Here is a 21,959-nt window from a genome sequence, read left to right as displayed (position 1 = left end):
CCTGGTTATTATAATCGATTCTTTAAATGTTCTTTGTACAAATAGTCATTAAGCTGGTTGAGCGTACTAGCCGTCTATAATGTCGACTGTAGCCTGCTTATTCAGCTGGGTGGGTGTACTGCCAGTCTATCATGTACACTGTAGCCTGGTTATGAAGTAAAGTTAGTCAATTTGTAACACGTACGCTTTCGCAAACATTCATAAACAACGTTATTCGGTTTACATCGCCTTATTTATTAATGTGTTGTAACCCTCTTCACTCACTCCCCCGCCACCCCATTGTGTGCAATTACTATTATAGGCTCGGTAAATCATAAAATTATAGCGATTACACAGTATTATTGTATCGCGGGGGATCGGCGCGCCTCACTAAAACCCTACAACGGATCGGCGCGCATCACTAAAACCCTACAACGGATCGGCGCGCCTCACTAAAACCCTACACCAGATCGGCACGCCTCACACAAACCCTACAACAGATCGGCACGCCTCACACAAACCCTACAACAGATCGGCACGCCTCACTAAAACCGTACAGCGGATCGGCGCGCCTCACACAAATCGTCCAACGGAAGCGTAACGCATTGTAGTGTCGTGGTTAGCGCGCCACGCTACGAACCCGGCGACCCGAGTTCGATTCCCACTCACGGCCACCACCGGTGACGATTATTTGAACCGGACCTGGGCCTCCCCTAGGTCGACTCAGCCTCAAACGAGTAACTGGTGTCGTGTGTGAGCATCGTCACTGGGGAGACAAAGGCGGCCGGGCGTGGTGAATCCAAGTACCCGGGCGAAGCCGGGTAGTAAAGCTAGTATGAATATAAAATAACATAAAATGTCCAAACATCCTTCTGCCCAAAAAAATACCTGCAAATTTCTGGATTGGGATTACACATAGCAACAAATTGCCCCTTCCTGTGAAAACGTTGCATGATCCTCTTGATAAAGCGATTTCAACAAGTGTAATAATAATCGGCAGTCCACTACCCACATACACCTGTCGTGGCATTTACCATTGGCATTCAGAGTATGTGTGGTGAGCTAATGAAATGTGTATTGTTACTTCAGACTCTTTTTGTACAGCCCTTTGTAAATCGACTGCCGGTAATGCGGCTTGTTTGACTACTTGACCATGCTGGCCGCCACAGTGCGGGTTGGTTGAGATCTGCCACTGATGCGAGAACCACCGACCCACGGTTCTCCACCCCAAACCGTGTTGTGTTTTAAGCCAAATATGTATTCACCAGGCTAACGAATACACATATACACCTTAAAGTTTCTCTCAAGAAGTCACCATACAGAGCGAAAATTTGGAGTGGTGAAACTTTAAAGTATTTGTGCGGTAATGTACACACGGGGTGGGGTTTATTTTCACGGTGACATAAGGCACTTTGAGAGACGTGAACGTAATATAAATAAGTAGGTTGAAAGGGCTTATTTAGATTTCCATTCGAGCATTCTGCACTTTGGCAACTGTAATGAACTCTGATTTTCTCGTGGTTTGAAGAAAACAACATGGGCCCATGTCCATTCGGTATTAAGCAAATATCGGCTCTAAAGACATGCAGAATAATACTTTTGTTACTCGTCCGTTTGAAAGCACAGTAAATGTAATATGCATTTTTGTGTGATGCGGTTTATTTTGTCTGCTTAAACATACGTCCATGCATGTGTATACCTGCATAATGAGGCATAGTTCACTTTGTAAATCCGTGGGTGCTTTGCAAGCCCACAATCCCTCTAGTATTGGTGAAGTGTCACCAGGGTGAGCCCTAACTGAACACAGCTGGTACTTGAATAGGCATGCAGCGGATTTGCTGATGGTCCACGTCAAAGATGTGGAATGTCGACCCCGGGCACAACTGGCAACGTGGGTGAGCCTGCCCGAACACGCCAAAGAGTTTGGCGAAACATTCTTAAACTGCTATGTGTTGAACTTGGACTTTATTACATCCTCAGCACTGCATGTGTAACTCCGTTCAGACATGGTCCAGAACTACACCGCACCTTTTATCATCTTCCCCCGTCCTTTCTGGAATTTCCCCGACTCCCACCAATCCTTCATTTCTCTCAACGGTCTTCCAACCGACTCCTCATCTGTAAAAACAAAAAAGAGCTTTATAGCTCATCGGATTCCTCCAATACAGTGTAAATAAATATTATTGTTTTATTCCCCCCATGCTCATTCAAATGTACCCTGGCGACCAATCAGATTTGAATGGTTTCACCTTCTAATTAGATCATGTTCCATAGCTCCTCGCCAATGACAGTCGAGAGCACGCTCTTACGCGAACTTGTTCAGCCCGGCGAGTATAGGGACATCGATTCGATTGTCATGATTACGTTTTAACAAATCGATTTTATTTGTTTAGCCAGGTGAGAGCTCACCAGACCAAGATATAAGAGTTGCTCTCTGTCTCCGCCTAAACGAAACGTCACCACACAAGTTTAGACTGAGGGCATGGCTAATATCACGGACGTCCTGGAGCTCTTCTCTGAGAATGACCCGGATTAGAGGGTGGCGAGATGTGGGTTCGACCGCAACCCTGTCACCTTCATATTTGTAGTTTGCGTGTGTCTCTCCCTGTGGTAGCGTGGCTTTTTTTTACCTGGTCCTCCGGTTTTTCCCTCCACGTAAAAAAAAGATGCTTTTAGAGTATTTGGCTGCTATAAATGTCCACGTGATAAGCCATTTCACTGGGCTATAATTTGTGGCCACGTCGCTTCTCAAAAATAACGATATAAGCTTGATTTGAAACTTTCGTGACTGCAGGAATCCATACTCTTTGGTTCTTTCGGTAAAGTCACGTAGGTAGAAAATAAATTAAAACAAATCACGACGTTTCGATCGCAACACAAGCGATCTTCATCAGGTGAAACAACCACAGCAAGAAAATGCTGAAGTAGGCGAGAGAGCTGCCGTGGCAAGAGGTTATATAAGTAAGAAAGGGGGGGGGGCAAGGGGGGAGAGATAGAGGGGGGGGCGCTGTGCGGTCGGGGGGGCTGTGTGAGCGCTAGGGGAAGAGGACGTGAGGCTGGGGGGGGAGTTACCGAAAGAACCAGAGCCTTTTAAGCTGTGGGCCTTACCTGGCAAAATAAAGTGTTGTGTTGGAAGCACAGCAGTTCCTCCAACCTCGTCTCCCGCCGTTGCCTTGTAGGAGTGCACTACATACGACTGATGTTATAATAAATTATTTTAAGAATGAAATAAGGTTTAATAATATTTCATAATCATGTATGAATTATTATGATTGCTATTACCAATACCCCAATAATCCCTCCTATATTGCTCGTATGAAAGAAATAACGCTATTAGGAATGCATCTCCATATATTCAATGGTATAATGACCCCATTTATCGGCGATTTTATTTGCGCTCACTTCTCCAGGAACGCATCTTGAGTGTTAAACGAGGTCTGCCTGTATTTGTGTAAATTAATATTATTCACCTATCGGCATCCCTTACATCTGCAGCTCATTAAATGGAATGTAAAACCAATATTTATATGCATCGCATAAGAAATGGCATAAAATGGCCCTGCTATCCACAGTTGAATGAAAACGGGCACAGTATTTGACAAATGGAGATGGTTCTAACTGGTCAGGTACGTTTTATCTTTGCTGTTGTGGACAAGATGAAGTAGCCCAGGCATAAAGCTTCCCTCACTGCACCTCATACAGTGACATGAACCAGACGTTTACTGACATTACTCACGGATAAGATGTTCATAGCGAGCAGGCTTCATCTTTTCCCTGGTGTTACCGGCAAGGCGACGTAGCGGGGGCCGTGGTGGCGAGATGTTCACTACCTCGCCGAGTATACAGGAGGTAGTGGGTTCGATCCCGACTGACGTCTACTATATATTTGGAGTTTGCGTGTCTCCCCGTGGTCGTATGGATTGTTCTCCGGGTCCTCCTGGTTTTTTTCCTCTACAATTAGAAACAGGTCTTTAGAGTATGTCTGCTATAAATGTCCACGTAATAATCTACTTCGTTGAGCTATCAGTTGTGGCCAGGTTGCTTCCGAAAAAAGAGCTATATAGCTCAGTGGGTTTTACGTGGTAAAATAAAAATAATAGTTTAGTTTTAGTGTGTTTTACTTTGGGAGTCATCGTTTGTGCGGAGGTCTCGTATCCTTCAACTCTGCAAAACCTTCCACCTCCATCTGTGCGGCAGCTGCATCTCACATTTCCTCGCCTCCTTTTGCTGCTGAGACACATGCATTCATCAGATCTTGATTCTACCACTGCATGTTTCATGTAAGCCCTCCCCAAAATAAATGTTTTCCTCTGCTTTTTAATTGGTGGTATGCTAACGTCATTATCCACAAAATTAATGCTAATTCAGTCTTAATGTTGTTTTTATCATGGCCAAGAGGATAAAGTGCTGTTTGTGTTTAGTTTGTTGTCCTTCCCCGCATCTGTCATTAGCACAGTTGGCTGCGTACGGTGCGAAAGAAACTCTACATGCAAACAAGATTGTCCATGCATCATCTACACCAGTGGTTCTCGGCCGGGTGTCGGCGGACCTCTGGGGGCACGTGGGGTGATTTATACTCGTGTGAAATTATCTCATACATGAGAGTCATTGGTGAACAATCATGTATGAATCTGCCAATATTGAAATAGCTATAAAAACATGTAAATCTATAAGGTAACCTATAACGATATAAAGACCTTTCTACACTCATTGATCCTAAACAATGTGATTTACTAGAGCAGCCAGCGAGCGCGAACAAGTTACGTCATGCATGCAGAGTGTCCGTTGATTTTTTTTATTCGCTTGCAGTTACTAGCTCGTTAGGATACCTCACAAAATGGATAATCGATAAAAAATATTTATGTTAATCATGCAAATATTTATTGATCAGAACCATGTTTGCTCAGGCAAGGGGGGGGGGGGGTAACTCGGTTTAAACAAATTTCAACAAGGAGTGTACAGTCGCCAAAACAAAGTTTGAAAACCACTCGGCTACACCATCTCTCCATATATCTGACACAAGATGTTAACTAAAGACCGTAAACGGTGCTGTTTTCTATCGAGCGTGATTGGTAGGGGCTGACTAATGGGCCATTCTCGCCAACAACTCGTCAAATCTGTGGGAATTTGCTAAAGAATGGTGTATGCTGGTAAGTGGATGTCAGAAATCGTCCCTTTCCCAAGCGAAGGTTGTTAATGTGTACCAGTTTCACAACCCTGAACGGCAGATTTTATTTTTAGCTTGGACACAGAAAAAAAAAGCACAAACTTCCGTGAATACTGGGATCTTTTATTTTGCAGCATCAAATTACTATATTTTAAAGACTATTTCCACTGTAACAATCAAATTGAACTTGCAAAAAAACATCACAAGTTTGTCTTTATAAAAAAGCATTTGAAACGAATGTAACAGCATGGCAATAAAAGCGAGAACAACATTAACGTTATGTGCAGGAAAAGCAAAGTGAATTGAAAAACAATGACTTCTGGCAATTGGCATTAGATTCAAAGAGTATATTCATTGAACAATTAAGCATGTTTAGTTTAATAACTTTGCAACATTTTAGATGTATTTTACTGTACTTCACATAGTGAATGCGAACAATTAGCGCAGTTACAATTTTGCATTTAAGAAGCAAGCACTTTCTGCAGGGCGTTTAACGTTAGATTCCATATGTTAATGTGTTGGTGAGCACTTCCCAGCTCACTCAATGGCCACCAGCCTCCCAGCAGTCACGGCAGGGAGGGCGCGGCGCTGAGCCTTGATCTTCAGCTTCCCGTCGTCGCTCAGGCAGCAGCTCACGCTCTGCGGGTCCACGTCCTTGGGCAGCTGCATCGCTTCGTGGAACTCCTGGTAGCTATGGCTGTAGGCGCCGCTGCCTTCGCGCTTGACCTCGCGACGTCCGGCCACCACCAGCTTGTCTCCAGACACCTTCATGGCCAGCTCCTTTGGGGAGAAGCCCTGCACGTCCAGGGTCGCGATAAACCCGTCTCCCTGCTGCGGCTGAGCTTCGATCTGGAACGCGGCACTCACGGCCGGCTGCTGCTGCAGCGCAACTCTGGGGATGCCCGGAGCCCACGAGTGGCTGCTGAGCTGATCGACTCCACGGAAGATTTGCTCCATCCTCTCGATCTCGCTCTTCATGTCTCGCTCCAGCTGCTGGAAGAGGCTATTGTCGTGGAGGTTCCAGACCGGCCAGCCTGGCCAGACGCTCTTCTCCATCACGTGCATTGGAGGGAAGTACACGTTCATGTCCATGATCGTTTACTTTGAAGGAAGTCTCCGAGCTGTAGAGGATTGCTCTGTCTTCTTGTCCGAGAGTGGTCTGCTCGCACAACTAGGGCAGCAATTATATAGCGCAGGTAATGCGAATAAGCGTAAGCCAGCATTTGCGGGAACATTCTCACTTTAAGGCTTTAGATGAGTCATGTACAGGCACGCCTTAGCGGGAATGAAGTCATTGTTTTTGGTGAATCAGATAGAAGCTTCTCCAGCTTTGGCGTCTCAAAGCATAGAATGCAGGCTGCATGTTCCGTTAACTTAGTAACATCTAACTTTGCAGTTTTCTACATGGTGTGTTTTGTTAGTCAAAAAAATGAGACGAGGAATAATTTGCTAGTTTATATCGAGTGAGCGTCAAGGAGTGAAGACATTAAGGATGAATCCAGATTACCCATAATACACCAACCATTAATATCGTGTAATTTGCATCCGGTTGCAACTAATGGCAATGCAGTGCATCTACTCTCATCTGTCATCTTATCCATGGCAGCGGATCCGCGATTATTGCTGTTGTCGTTGGTTTTGGTTTTACGTAATCGTGTTCCCCAACCTCTTGTCCATTCCCTAAGCACATTCGCTTCACATTGTCACAATCCAAGTTCGTGCCACTATCCAGCCCATTACGGGACTGCGAAATTAAAAGATGTGGCATTATCCCGGACAAACTCCACGAGCCTGACTTCATTTTTATATGGCCATGAAAAATATTTTAAAGAATGCTCAGAGTTTTAAAAAAGTTACACTGTTGAACATTATCTGCATTGTTCGAACTCTGAAAGTAACCTATTATCTTCAAAATTGCTTGAATTTATTAGAGTTAGTGTAGTTTTGCTATTCCTGCGTTGAAGGAGCTCAGACGAGTATTTTTACTACGTGGTCCATAGTTTGGTTTTGCATGGCCATAATCGTACTGTGGCTTGTCTTTAATTTACCATTTGCATGTATGTTAGTTGAACTTAATTCTAGATTTTAAGTTTTCGTGACTGCAAGGATCCATACTCTTTGGTTCTTTCGGTAAAGTCACGTAGATGAAAAATAATGAGAATAAAAATAATACAATGAAAATAACTAAATTAAATCACGACGTTTCGGAGACAACACAAGCTTCCGTCATCATCGTATGTAGCCAACCGTGTTAATCGGAGGTGTATGGAAAGAACTGGCATAATGACCCCTTTTTTATGAAGGAGATAATGCGCATCGGCCTGTTGACGTTTTGATGAGGTTGATGGTTACACCAATGTCTCCAAGAAGGAATCTCAAAGCCAGGAGGTGTGATGTTTGGGTTTCAAATGTGTTTATTTTGGACGCACGTGTTGTGCCACTGTTCACCAGCGTCATTCCAGATCTGGGTGACATTCTAGGATGGTGACAGCGCGAGGTACATTGTTGATGCCTCCGTTGATCGGTAGGCAGGTGGTTGTTGTTGTTCCTGGAAAGAAAACGTGTCAACTCCTTTGCAGTTTGCGCGATGTCTCTGCGGATATTTGGTGGCAGATTATTCGCCAGAACAGGGAGGCCAGGTGATTAGTGTCGGTTTCAGTGTTCCGGCGGTAACGATGTACATTGTGTTAATTAATTGTGCATCTGGCAGATTGCTGTTAAAAAGTATACTTACTCTCCCCAGACTGCCCTAAGTGCCCCCGGGCACCATCCAAACTTACATCCACGCCTTCTGAGACTGTCCCACCATCAGGACATTCGATGATAAAATAACCGATCTGTACAACGTGATGTGTGGCACCGTGGAACAACGTAGCATTGAATCCTCCCTCCTGGGTCTTAAACCCCAAGGTATCACCAGGCACCAATATACCCTTTTCCAAGCATCTAACATTTCGGTTAAAAAGACCATCATTAGCTCCAGGAATAATATCGGGGCCCCCTCTTTCGCGCTCTGGCACAACTCCCCTAGTCGCCATAGTAGCTTTAGAATACCTGAGTCTTAAACTGAGGAATAGGGAAGGGGAGTCGTCCCATATCTGGGGCCCCCTCATGAATGCCACTCCAGAGACTGTGAGTTTACTCGACGGAACTTGAAATGAGACTGACTCCCCCCCCTCCCCCCCCCCCTTTACCCTTTCCTTCCCCGAAGCAAAGGGGATCTGACGCACCACGTAACACACAACGCTACGGTCCTGCACGTCCCCGTTGGTTGTCTGTCCCAGCCGCCTATCCCGATATGCACCACTCACCTGTCGCGTGGTTGGATCAATACAAAATTATTATTTTAAAAAAATATACACACTAAAATTCAAATCCACCAATACTAGACATCTGTGAAAAATGGCTTCATAAGCTCGTCGGATTCCTCCAATCGAAATAAAGATTCTGATTCTGAAAGTGGATTCCCAATCAATGCTCCACATTACCATGTTATTATAACAGATATTACGGTACTGCATGGAATACTACACTATTCTTTTTATGATGCAAATTATATGCGGATGATGTTCCGTTCATAATGGCGCACAAGCACAAATGACAACAAACTCCACATTCGGCCATAACATTGCTTTGCATGTAAAATAAATGTATAATGGGCCCGAAACGTTGCTTATTAGAGTTTGTTCATTCGGTAGAGCCATTGGCTGAAAAGTCTATCATTTTTTTCATTCAAGGCAGTGTTATCTATATATTTGAAATCGCAAATACAGGGAGGAACAATGTTCCACACTGCCCACCAGGGATTATTTAGCTGTCTGTCTGACTGTCTGTCTGTCGTGCATAAATAAATAAATAATACACACAGCTCTTTGATTGGTGGAGACCTTACAAACAGCTCTTTGATTGGTGGAGACATACTGCCGGGTACGAAGAGGGGAGGTGCCTAAGGGAGGAGGGTCAGGGGAGGGGCCTAAGGAAGGGGGGAGTCAGGTAAACAGCTCTTTGATTGGTGGAGACCTACTGCCGGGTACGGAGAGGAGAGGTGCCTAAGGGAGGAGGGTCAGGGGAGGGGCCTAAGGAAGGGGGGAGTCAGGAGAGGGGCCTGAGGGAGGGGGGGGTCAGGGGAGGGGCCTAAGGATATGGGGGGGGTGCTCAGGGGAGGGGCCTAACAGAAGGGGGTCAGGGGAGGGGCCTAAGGGAAGGGGGGTCAGGGGAGGGGCCTGAGGATATGGGGGGGGGGGGGGGCTCAGGGGAGGGGCCTAAGGGAAAGGGGGTCAGGGGAGGGGCCTAAGGGGGGAGGGGCCTAAGGGAGGGGGGGGCGATAGTTAAGGGGGCTGTCTGCCTGGCTACCTAAAGTCAAGTTATCTATATTCTTAGGTTTTTTCGGTAAAGTCACGTAGGTAAAAACATTCAAAAGTAAAATAAAATAAAAATCACGACGTTTCGGAGGCAACACAAGCTTCCGTCTTCAGGTGGTACCGTCACAGCCACGACGGCTGTATCAAGTAAATGAGAGATTTTAGGAGCTACCACTCCGTTTATATAATGGTCGGAGAAGGTGGGGGTGCAAGGGCCGCATACTTTTTATTAATATGGTAAGGTGAGGCTTAAGACTAAAAAATCATTGGAAAGATGTGATTAACCATGCAAAAAAGATTTAACTACACTTATTTGCCAATCTTATTTGACAGACAACCATCACAGTTGTACCATGCTTAGTGGTGGTCTCCCTGTTACAGGTTGAGTCACAAACCGCACCTCTCCATAACAAAGGCTCAGCCTTTGCTACAACTCGGTGGGCTCAGCCTTTGTTATGCAGTCTATTCTTAGTCTTAAGCCTCACCTTACCATATTAATAAAAAGTATGCGGCCCTTGCACCCCCACCTTCTCCGACCATTATATAAACGGAGTGCTAGCTCCTACAATCTCTCATTTACTTGATACAGCCGTCGTGGCTGTGACGGTACCACCTGAAGACGGAAGCTTGTGTTGCCTCCGAAACGTCGTGATTTTTATTTTATTTTACTTTTAATGTTTTTACCTACGTGACTTTACCGAAAAAACCTAAGAATATGAATCATTGCAGTCACCAAAGCTTCAAATCTAGAGTCAAGTTATCTTTTATACATACAGATAGGAACAACAGGTTCCACACTGCCGACCAGGGATTATTTGTCTGTCGTGCACGAATGCGCTGTCCAACCAAGTTCCTACCTGCCCACTCCGAAGGAACGTGTTAAATTAACCGTGTTATTCTTCGATACGGTTTTGGTTATCCTCACCTTTTTGGTGCCCCGATTGTCTTCTGAACTTCTTCTGCCATTTCAACTAATCGTCACGTTCATTTGTTACACGGCAAATCCCGTGTAGCCAGTTACTCAGCTACTTTTGTTGGCAACAGCCCAAAGCCACTAACAACAGAGTTATTGTTGGGGTGGAGAGAAGCACAGCCAGCAGCCAGCCAGGAAATTCGAGACAGAATATTTTAATAGCAGCGTGACTTACACTGCTACAGCAGCATTGCTGTGCTGTAACCGATTTCCATTCTCTCTGTCGCAACATTCAAGGGCAACTAATGTATTAGTGCTACGCTTGGCCACACGATTTGAGAAACAACTCTTCGCGGTAGGATTTGTTAACAGTTGAAGGACGATAGAAGTGAAATGGGCTTTGTGGTAACATTTCACGTAAATCATTGCAACCCCGGCCCCAATTCTGAGTTGCGAGTGACTCGGCAGGACGACCACACAGGCAGGGCCGACGGCGTGAGCCTGGCACCTTGGGAGTTGTCATGGACAGGGAGCAATGAGGCCGCGCTACCGGTTGTCTTAGTTTTGGGGAATTCTGTCTCAAGATCTCTGATCCACAGCAACGATGAAACAAACACAATACAGACAAAAAGAACAGTGCAACTGTTGTATGAAATTGAAAGGCATTTTATTATATTAAAAAACATTCGTCAAAAACGATTGCCAAAAACAGTATAGTATTGTCAATAATAAGTTAGATTCAGTTAGAAATGTATACTATGTGAAAAATATCAATGTATAGCGATGAAAAATACGTGAACATAACATTCAGCATTATATTGCAATATATGAACGTGTAATGGAAAATTAAAACGATGCAATACAATTTGACAATCATGTACAGCGATACACTTACTCCAATGGAGTTGAATGTGAACGCTGAAACACGTAAATATTAGTGAACATATCGTGAATAGAAACTGACTTAACAAAATATCCATGTAAGTAAAACATCCATGAAGCAGGCTGCTGGGATGGATGCTCCAGGCGCCACTCTACGCGTGAGTGGAGCCAGTGGACTGAGAGGCCGTGCCAGGAGTCGATGTCGCTGGCTGCTCAATGGCCACCACCCTCTCGGCCGCTGCAGGGAGGGCGCGGCGCTGAGCCTTGACCTTCAGCTTCCCGTCTTGGGTCAAGCAGCAGCTCACGCTCTGCGGGTCCACGTCCCTGGGCAGCTGCGTCTCCCTGTGGAACTCCTGAAAGCTGTGGCTGTAGCTGCCGCTGCTGACTTCTCCGCTCTTCACCTCGCGCCGTCCAGCCACCACCAGCTTGTCTCCAGACACCTTCACGGCCAGGTCCTGTGGGGAGAAGTCCTGCACGTCCAGGGACGCGACGAACCCGTCTCCCTGTTCCTGTGGATCTTCAATCTGGAACCCACTGCTCACGGCCGGCTGCTGCAGCAGTGCGTCTCTGAGGCTGCCCGGAGCCCACGTGTGGCTGCTGAGCTGATCGACTCCACGGAAGATTCTCTCCATCCTCTCGATCTCGCTCCTCATGTCTCGCTGCAGCTGCTGGAAGAGACTTTCGCCGCGGGGGTTCCAGACCGGCCAGCATGGCCAGACGCTCCTCTCCATCACGTGCATCGCAGGGAAGTAAACACTCAGGGCCATGCTTGTTTGTTGATGTGCTTCACAGTGAGGCTCGCTTGACTCGCGTGAGCTGTGTGCGCTGCTCCCTCCTTCGATGATGCTCTGCCAGTGCAGCTACAGGAGCTGCTTTTATAGCCCTGGCCGTGCTGACGTGCAGATGCCAGGGGAAGCTAGAAGCGTCCAGAATGACGCAGCTGCTCCCAGGGGCTTCCCTCATCGGCACAGAATCAAGAGCGTGACTCGTGTCTCAGGCTGCAGTCTTTAAGCAGTTTACTGCCATGGAATTCACTCTGCATTGATAATTCACTCTGCACTGATAATTCACTCTGTACTGAAAATTCACTCTGCACTGATAATTCACTATGTAACACGATATTTGTTCCTGGGTAGTAAGTGTTATTTTCTAATTGCTTATGCCTCAAAAGTATAGAAAATGGCTATTATTCACCACAAACTTTCCTTTTGTGACCAGGACTTTACGTGAAGGAATAACTCAAATGCACACGTTTTCTCATTGAAAATAGGTAAATTTCTAAATATCAATGTCCTGGTCAAAATTGCAAAGTTTGTGGGGAATAATAGCAATTTTCTATACTTTTGAGGGATAAGCAAATAGGAAGTAACACTTACGACCCAGGAACAAACTAAAGAATTTCGTCACACAGTGATATAATGAATGTAAAACAGATTGATGTGCTATTCTATATTGAATTGAAATTACTACACTTTGAATGGTGAAACAAACCGACACTTACATTCTCGCTTACACAGCACAATGACATCATCAGCCTTATCAGGAAAGACTGAGGCACACAGTGAGATGAGCAAAGCCAACGAATGTCTTACTTTAAACTTTATTAATGCAAACTATGAATTCTGCTACAATGTTATTTTTAAAATTTACGTAATGCTAAAGTTGACAGCATGAACTGAATGCTATTGTAGTGAACTTGTCGCAGAATGCATCCTGAGACATGAGTCACTGATATTTTCTGCGGATGAGGGAAGCCCCTGGGAGCAGCTGCGTCATTCTGGACGCTTCTGGCTCCCCCTGGCATCTGCTCGTCAGCACTGCCAGGGCTATAAAAGCAGCTCCTGTAGCTGCACTGACAGAACATCGGTAGAGGAGGGAGCAGCGGTCACAGCAGAAGCGAGCCTCACTGCGAAGCACATCAACAAGCATGGCCCTGAGTGTTTACTTCCCTGCGATGCACGTGATGGAGAGGAGCGTCTGGCCAGGCTGGCCGTTCTGGAACCCCCGCGGTGAAAGTCTCTTCCAGCAGCTGCAGCGAGACATGAGGAGCGAGATCGAGAGGATGGAGAGAATCTTCCGTGGAGTCGATCAGCTCAGCAGCCACACGTGGGCTCCGGGCAGCCTCGGAGACGCACTGCTGCAGCAGCCGGCCGTGAGCAGTGGGTTCCAGATTGAAGATCCACAGGAGCAGGGAGACGGGTTTGTCGCGTCCCTGGACGTGCAGGACTTCTCCCCACAGGACCTGGCCGTGAAGGTGTCTGGAAACAAGCTGGTGGTGGCTGGACGGCGCGATGTGAAGAGCGGAGAAGTCAGCAGCGGCAGCTACAGCCACAGCTGCCAGGAGTTCCACAGGGAGACGCAGCTGCCCAGGGACGTGGACCCTCAGAGCGTGAGCTGCTGCTTGACCCAAGACGGGAAGCTGAAGGTCAAGGCTCAGCGCCGCGCCCTCCCTGCAGCGGCCGAGAGGGTGGTGGCCATTGAGCAGCCAGCGACATCGACTCCTGGCACGGCCTCTCAGTCCACTGGCTCCACTCACGCGTAGAATGGCGCCTGGAGCATCCATTCCAGTATTCTGCTTCATGGATGTTTTACTTACATGGATATTTTGTTAAATCGGTTTCTATTCACGATATGTTCACTAATATTTACGTTTTCAGCGTTCACATTCAAATCCATTGGAGTAAGTATATCGCTGTTCATGATTGTCAAATTGTGTTGCATCGTTTTAATATCCCATTACACGTTCATATATTGCAATAAGATAATGCTGAATGTTATCTTAAAGTATTTTTCATCGTTATACATTGCTATTTTTCACATAGTATACATTTCTAACTGAATCTAAATTTGTATTGACAATACTGTACTGTTCTTGGCAATGGTATTTGACGAATGTTTTTTATATATATAATAAAATGCCTTTCAATTTCATGCAACAGTTGCACTGTTCTTTTTGTCTGCATTGTGTTTGTTTCATCGTTACTGTGGATCAGAGTTCTGGACACAGAATTCCCCAAAACTAAGACAACCGGTAACGCCGCCTCATTGCTCTGTGATGCCACCGCCACGAAGCCATTTGGCAGGCGCCCCATCTGCGACCTCGCCACCACCAAGCGACGGAGCCAACCCCTCGTCCCCCTCACCTCACCTCACATGAACACACCCGCACGCATTCCCCCCCCCCCCCCCCATAGAGCTGGAATGGAAGGTCACCTGATCGACCGGTTTTTATCCGAGAAATCCTTATCGGGATTAACTCTCACGGTTTCCAGCGATCAGGGAATTGGACGACCTCCCCCGACGCTACCTTGCACCGCGGCGCTGCAACTGGCCTTAAGATGGTATGGCTGCGGCGAAGGGCATTCGGCCACCACGGTTGAAACGCATCCCTCACACACACCTGCCAAGTCACTCCGCACTCAGAATTGGGGCCGGGGTTGCAATGATCTACGTGAAATGTTACCACAAATGCCATTTCAGTTATATCGTCCTTCAACTGTTAACAAATCATACTGTTGTAATGCGAGCGTAAATGGGGTTGCTGCTGGACTCTGGCCCAATCACACGACCCTTGGTATTGGGGGCGGAGCCCGGTATGGGGGGCGTGTGAGAGGGGCCGCCGTTCACCTCGGCTCCAATGGGAAGCGAGGTGAATGGAGGTGGAGCCAGCAGGGCAGTATGGGAAGGCCGGAGCTGACGATCCGGATGGGAGGAGTCAGGGTCACGTGGGAGAGAGGTTATAGAGGGGAGCCCAGAAGAGATCGAGGCCAGTTGATGGAGTGAAGAAGCGGGACCACGTTGGGTGGCCGCCGTGCCATCAGAAAAGTGACTTTACCGAAAGAACCAAGAAGATGAATCCCTGAGGTCACGAAAGCTTTAAATCGAAAAATAACTCTGTTATTTATGGCTTTGGGCTGTTGCCAACAAAAGTAGCTGGGCAACAGGCTACACGGATTTGCCGTGTAACAAATTAACGTGACGATTAGTTGAAATGGTAGAAGATGTTCAGAAGACAATCGGGGCACCAAAAAGGTGGGAATTACCAAAACAGTATCGAGGAATGACACGGTTTATTTAAAATAGCACGTTCAATTAATGCGCCTTTTAATGTCATGTTTTTGGAAAACTTTTTTTATCTTAGAGAATATTAAAACAACCTTAAGACATTAAACTAGTACAATGAAAAAAATTACGCTTTATTTTAAAATTAGCAAAATAAAGAAACGATCTAATTATTATACTGTTATAGTTTATCTTTCTGAATACACATTTAATGAAAATGTCATTAAGTAAATGGATGTTTTTGAAGGTGATTTCGTGTAAATGCTTTCCAAAGCTACTTTTGCAGCCGTCACCATCTCCAGCCAAGATTTCTCCACTTCTGTACGAAGCCATCAACATCTCTTGCGGATTTGCAATGCAAAAATCGTCTGGCTCATGCCCACAGGTTGATTTATTTGCTACATCTTCGCAGTGGACGCTCTGTCGGTTGCGTTCCCTCCTTTAGCTCCCATTCCCACGTTTGTCTCGACCACCGGCCGTCATCCCTTCAAGTTGTGTGTCCTGCCTCACCCCACCTTTCGAAACTAAAATGATGCCTTTAATTTGCATATGATATCCAATTGACGTGTCCTGCTTCCAGTCTCAGTTAAATTCCTTGCATGTGCATGTCTACGCTTCCTTGTGCACTTCTCAACATTGGCTCCATTGTCTTCGTCAATGGCCATGTTTGTGGTGAGTCTGTTATTGCAGGTCATGTCCACTGATTAACGAGAATTCTGCTTAAGGCATAATGCTTTCTTACGTTTCATTATTATGTTCAGATTGCAATCAACACTTTGCTCTGCCCTGATACGTCTCTGAATCATTTTCATCCCTCTCCCCCTTCAACAACCGCCCTACGTGTAAATGCACTTCTGTGTTTTCAATCTGTGTCCCTGCTCTTTTTGCGTTCAGTTTGTTATTCCCCCGCACCTCCAATAAGCATGGTTGGCTGCGTACGGTGCGAAAGAAGTTCACCATGTAAACATACACTGCGTTGAAACATGACCCTACTGCATATTCACACTGGAGACACAGGAGGGTGTTGCTATTAGATTTCCAACTTTTAATCGTAGACCAAACCTGGATAGATTTCTCAGTTAGCACTCGGTCTATAATTATCAGAACTACACAGTAAACGACAATAACAATCAACACAATAAGGGTGCTATATCTCAGTATAAATACCTACAACCTGAACACAGATGGTAATTCCCGGACAGGTGACAACTCTCGCCCTGCCCATGCAAACATACACAACATCCTGACCATGAATCGGCTATGCGGCTGATTAAATGTCAAGCATTGGAGATTTTATTCTGATCCAATTCTGTTCGTTTTGATTGATTTTGGCGCAGTTTAAAACATATTTTTATATCAGTATTTACTTAACTGCACTCATGTTAATTCTGCTGTACTCAGCTCGCCATTCCTTTAAAAATAATTAAAAATTCTGATTAATAATTAAACATCCTCGGTTGTGCGTCCTGAGGTTCAGTATACAAACTGGACTTAGAACATTTGGTTTTATGCAACAAAAACTTTATTTCAAAATGTCTTTTTTTTAAATGTACGGACAAAAGTCACAAATCAAACGTTCTATATTATATTGAATGTGTACTGCATACAATGTTAATAGTAAGTGCTCAAAGTAGGAACGTACATGTACAACTAAATAACGAAATTCGAGTGTAAACAATAAATTGCTTAAAATATTGTACATATTGTTGCCCCATGAAATAAAACATTCTTAATTTAATGAGTCGCATTCAAAATAACGTCCAGTAAGATGTTAAAATTACTGTTAAGATACGACACATGACATGCCTTTTAACATTCTTATGATGACTTAAAATACAAAATTCATGACACTGTATCAAACTGAATTCCAGCACGAATACTGTTTAAATAGTCAGACACGGGAATGGATGCTCCAGGCGCCACTCTACGCATGAGTGGAGCCAGTGGACTGAGAGGCCGTGCCAGGAGTCGATGTCGCTGGCTGCTCAATGGCCACCACCCTCTCGGCCGCTGCAGGGAGGGCGCGGCGCTCAGCCTTGACCTTCAGCTTCCCGTCTTGGGTCAAGCAGCAGCTCACGCTCTGCGGGTCCACGTCCCTGGGCAGCTGCGTCTCCCTGTGGAACTCCTGGCAGCTGTGGCTGTAGCTGCCGCTGCTGACTTCTCCGCTCTTCACCTCGCGCCGTCCAGCCACCACCAGCTTGTCTCCAGACACCTTCACGGCCAGGTCCTGTGGGGAGAAGTCCTGCACGTCCAGGGACGCGACGAACCCGTCTCCCTGCTCCTGTGGATCTTCAATCTGGAACCCACTGCTCACGGCCGGCTGCTGCAGCAGTGCGTCTCCGAGGCTGCCCGGAGCCCACGTGTGGCTGCTGAGATGATCGACTCCACGGAAGATTCTCTCCATCCTCTCGATCTCGCTCCTCATTTCTCGCTGCAGCTGATGTAAGAGACTTTCACCGCGGGGGTTCCAGACCGGCCAGCCTGGCCAGACGCTCCTCTCCACCACGTGAATCGCAGGGAAGTAAACACTCAGGGCCATGCTTGTTAGTTGATGTGTTTCACAGTGAGGCTCGCTTGAGCTATGAGCGCTGCTTCCTCCTCCGCCGATGTTCTGCCAGTGCAGCTACAGGAGCTGCTTTTATAGCCCTGGCAGTGCTGACGGGCAGATGCCAGGGGGAGCCAGAAGCGTCCAGAATGACGCAGTTGCTCCCAGGGGCTTCCCTCATCCACAGAAAATATGAGTGACTCGTGTCTCAGGTTGCAGTCTGCGACAAGTTCACTACAATAGCATCCAGATCACGCTGTCAACTTTAGCATTACGTATATTTTAAAAATAACATTGTACAGAATTTATAGTTTGCATTAATAAAGTTAAAGTAAGACATTCGTTGGCTTTGCTCATCTCACTGTGTGCCTCAGTCTTTCCTGACAAGGCAGATGATGTCATTGTGCTGTGTAAGCGAGCATGTAAGTGTCGGTTTGTATCACCCTTCAAAGTGTAGTAATTTAAAGTAAATATAGAAGAGCACATTACTCTCTTTTACATTCATTATATCACTGTGTAACGAAAACATGTGTTTTTTTTCCTGGGTAGTAAGTGTTTCTTCCTAATTGCTTATTCCTCAAAAGTATAGAAAATGACTATTATTCCCCACAAACTTTGCAATACTGTGATAATGCACTGTTTTTGAGTTGTACGCCTTTTGGTGTCATCTGGTCCAACACCAATGGAGTCTAGGCTCTAAAGAAAGCTGTCTCGGGTGTGGACCAATCAACTTCAAGACATTGCATATAATTATCATCATCAGAGTTGTTTCTTTTTGTTTGCATTTTGACTACTTGTGTTGTGGTTATTGCAAACATGATGCCTTGTATAAAGGTGTCAGTTTTGTACCAGTTTAAAGGGTAAGACCTACTATATTTTGCCACTGGTAAAGGAGGTCTCATAGTGTAAAAAGTGTAGTATTGGAAGCGCAGCAGCTCCTCCAACCTCGTCTCCCATCGTTGCCTTGTAGGAATGCAGTACATACTACTGATGTTATAATAAATTATTTTAGTAATTAAATAAGGTTTAATAATCTTATTTCATAATAATGTATGAATTATTATTATGAGTGCTATTGTAGAGGTGTAATTGTGTAGATGTATCGGCACGGATGGCTAACAAACACAAGGGGCATGGTTAGGGCCGTACACAGAGGAGGTGCTCACACCGACGTCCGCACCTGCATCCCCCACGGGCCCCTCCCAGGGTCCGAGTGCTATGAAAGGTGGTGAGCCGGAGGGCTCGAGGTCGAGTATTAGCTTCAACCAGTGAAGAGTGAAGACCAGCTAGAATAGGCCCCGGAGCTCCCCTGGCTCGCTGTCCTTGTCAGGGCCGACCAGCGCAAGCCGGTGGCGTGGCCCCGAGAGCCCAGACTGACGTTCTTATAAGAGCCGGTCTGGAGACTCAGGGTGCCGGGATCCCAGCTTGACCAGGGCTGGGATAGGTAGCCTCCCCTAGCTCCGTAGTGGAGGACTCGGGCGTAGGTTAGCGGGGTTAGACGTTGTGTCTCCCTGTTAGACGAGTGAAGGGGACGATACCCCTTCAAGTGCTGGGTGTACCCGTTACTGTACACAAGTTGGTATTAATAAATAAGTGTGCCTCCGACCCCGTCGTCCAAGCCTCTTGCAACTTACTACATCTGGGGTCAGAAGTGATCGTGAAACAATGGACACACGAAGGACGACACGTACCAGGGAGTCGGAGATGGAGGACACCTCGGGCCGACTCGGCACCAGAGATGGCCGAGGTCGGATCCGAGCAGCCGGGGCCGAGTACACCCGCGCCGCTACGACAGGAAGGGTGGGATACGTCGGCCGAGGGACTTCGGCTGGCTCACTCCCGCCTGGCGGAGCTGCTCTACGCTGCAGCCACCACGTTGGAGGAGATCACGCGGCTGGGGGCTGGAGGGGCTGCACGGGACGACGATGGCATACCGACGCGCGGCGCCGTTTCACGCCACCCCGACGCGGCTCGCAGTCAAATTTCCCGCCATCGCTACAGTGGGTGCAGAGGGCGGGGCCGGCCCGCGTCAGGTGACCGCCGAGGGCCAAGCACAAGCCGTGACATCATCAACACCGGCCAGCGTGTCGACAACGGAGCGACCGGCGATGCCATATGCGCAGCCCGCCCACACTGTACAGAGCGCCGGGAACGACGGAGCGCGATCCGCAGCCACGGACGTCGCGTTACAGCAGCGACTGCTCCCTCTCAAAGAATTCATGGGCACGGACGGGGACTGGGGCGGATTCAAGAGACGGTTCATCGCTCATCAGGACATGGCGAACTGGACGGACGCCGAAGAACTACGTGCGCTGCCGGCGATGTTGGACAACGACGCCCTGGCTACCCTCACCTCGGCGCCTAAGGAAAAGCACGCCACACTGCACTTGGCGCTGCAGCTGCTGTCCGCTGTCTACGGCCCGCCTTCGGACTGCAGGCAGCTGTTCCACGATCGTCATCGGGGCGCCAACGAATCGCCCCTGGCTTTCCGGACGGCTCTCCTGGCCCTGGCGAAGGCAGCTTTTCCGCGGATGGACAAGGAGGGAGTGGACGCTATGGTGGCAGAAAAGCTGTTGCTACTCGCGGATGAGCTGGACGTCGCCATCTTGGCTCAAGACAACACAGAGATGTCTTCCTTGCTGGTCGCGCGCCACATCCACGGGGGATTGCGGTCCCTGCGTCGCAAGGCCACCAAGGGGGTGGCCGGCCATGCCATGGCGGCTCCCGCCCTCCCATCGGAGGAGGTCTGCGGGGTGGAGCGGCGGGGGGAATGGAGATCTGCGGGAACACAGGCTCGGAACGGACCGAGCCGCCAGGAGCAGCCCAGGCCATCCGGGGCGCTCACACGCTGCTACAACTGTGGCCTTCAAGGCCACGTGGCTTCAGGATGCCGGGCTCCTCGTCAGCGTGGGGCGACACCTCATCAGGACGCCGCGCCGCCCCCACCCAAGCTCCAGCAGAGAAATACGGCGAGTCGTGGCATCTCACACGTTAGGCCCGTGCACACATCTGTCACACACTCACTCGCTGAAACATACACGGCTCGAAATTCGCCGGGCGTTGCGTCAGATTGTTCTGAAATGCGGCGAGCGCTCCAACCGGGCCAGTGGTCGGAGCTCGCCCATCGTGTCGTTGCAGCGTCGGCGGGGTCGTCTGTCGTGGTCGGTCACATAGATGGGGTTGAGGTGCGGATTTTAATTGACACGGGAGCATCGGCGACCATTATATCTGATTTGATTTATAACATCCTTCCCGTTCAAAGCCGTCCTTTGCTCCCCGTTGACGTGCCATGCTATGCTGCTAATGGGGGCTCGCTGGGCATCATTGGGCAGATCCGCGCCAAAATTTGCATTGGGGACATTAAATTATCCGGGCCTGTATTGGTTTCCTCCGCGCTGGCGGTTCCGTGCCTGTTGGGGACGGATTTCTTGGCCAAAATGCCTATCCGTATATTGATCGACCAGGGGTGCATCGAACTCCCGTCGGGCCGACGTGTAACATTTTTGTCTTCCCCCGCCACGGAGCGTCGGGCATTTGCGACCGTGCAGGCGCTCGTGGCGAGAACTGTACTCGTACCCCCGGGAGCTCAGATGCTCATCCCTCTTAGGTTACGTCGGCCATTTGCTGAGGGGGTTGCGGATCGGGGGGTCTTGTTGGGACCATCTCGATGGACCCGATTTGATAGCGGCTCAGACCATGGTGAAAGGGGATGGGGACCCCTTCATTGCAGTCCTTAATGTGGGATCGCGAACGGCCGTGGTTCCTCAAGGGACCGTGCTTGCACACGCAACGCCGGCACCCTATGAGGAACCTCTCGTGGGTCAGGTGAGCACCGATTCTCCGTCGCGACCACATTCGGACTGTGATGACGGATGGCTGGATGCGCTTTGCGCGGGATCAGTGGACCTGTCCGACTCACAGCGTGAGAGGCTGCGAGTTCTGAAAGAGTTTGCCGACGTTTTTAGTCGACACAAATTTGATATTGGTCGTACTAAATTGCTGCGACACCACATTGACATGGGTGACAGCGCGCCAATCCGCCAAAATCCC

The 21,959-nt window shown here is 47.8% G+C and overlaps 4 protein-coding genes across 4 annotated transcripts; 1 reads left to right on the top strand and 3 right to left on the bottom strand.

The window, feature by feature from the left end:
- Positions 1-5,253: 5,253 nt before the first annotated feature.
- Positions 5,254-6,295, bottom strand: LOC133345753 (heat shock protein 30-like). Its single transcript, XM_061556721.1, has one exon. The coding sequence runs from the start codon at positions 6,236-6,238 to the stop codon at positions 5,684-5,686; it is 555 nt and encodes a 184-aa protein (XP_061412705.1). The 5' UTR covers positions 6,239-6,295; the 3' UTR covers positions 5,254-5,683.
- A 4,824-nt stretch (positions 6,296-11,119) lies between these two features.
- LOC133345752 (heat shock protein beta-11-like) lies at positions 11,120-12,135 on the bottom strand. The gene has a single exon (XM_061556719.1). It carries the CDS (start codon positions 12,067-12,069, stop codon positions 11,455-11,457), a length of 615 nt encoding a protein of 204 aa, XP_061412703.1. The 5' UTR covers positions 12,070-12,135; the 3' UTR covers positions 11,120-11,454.
- Positions 12,136-13,177: 1,042 nt separating this feature from the next.
- On the top strand, positions 13,178-14,233 carry LOC133345751 (heat shock protein beta-11-like). The gene has a single exon (XM_061556718.1). The coding sequence runs from the start codon at positions 13,230-13,232 to the stop codon at positions 13,842-13,844; it is 615 nt and encodes a 204-aa protein (XP_061412702.1). The 5' UTR covers positions 13,178-13,229; the 3' UTR covers positions 13,845-14,233.
- Positions 14,234-16,911: 2,678 nt separating this feature from the next.
- On the bottom strand, positions 16,912-17,964 carry LOC133345750 (heat shock protein beta-11-like). The gene has a single exon (XM_061556717.1). It carries the CDS (start codon positions 17,901-17,903, stop codon positions 17,289-17,291), a length of 615 nt encoding a protein of 204 aa, XP_061412701.1. The 5' UTR covers positions 17,904-17,964; the 3' UTR covers positions 16,912-17,288.
- Between the last annotated feature and the right edge of the window lie 3,995 nt (positions 17,965-21,959).

Source organism: Lethenteron reissneri, chromosome 23 (genome assembly GCF_015708825.2).
Source record: "Lethenteron reissneri isolate LAM-NWPU_2019-01 chromosome 23, ASM1570882v1, whole genome shotgun sequence".
In the NCBI taxonomy this organism is placed as follows: domain Eukaryota; kingdom Metazoa; phylum Chordata; class Hyperoartia; order Petromyzontiformes; family Petromyzontidae; genus Lethenteron; species Lethenteron reissneri.
Note: the sequence above shows the minus strand (reverse complement) of the source record. Positions and strands in the feature narration are given on the sequence as shown.

Bases quoted from the DNA above. Each gene is read 5' to 3' on its own strand.
- LOC133345752 (XM_061556719.1), bottom strand. From the start codon at position 12,069: ATGGCCCTGAGTGTTTACTTCCCTGCGATGCACGTGATGGAGAGGAGC.
- LOC133345750 (XM_061556717.1), bottom strand. From the start codon at position 17,903: ATGGCCCTGAGTGTTTACTTCCCTGCGATTCACGTGGTGGAGAGGAGC.
- LOC133345753 (XM_061556721.1), bottom strand. From the start codon at position 6,238: ATGGACATGAACGTGTACTTCCCTCCAATGCACGTGATGGAGAAGAGC.
- LOC133345751 (XM_061556718.1), top strand. From the start codon at position 13,230: ATGGCCCTGAGTGTTTACTTCCCTGCGATGCACGTGATGGAGAGGAGC.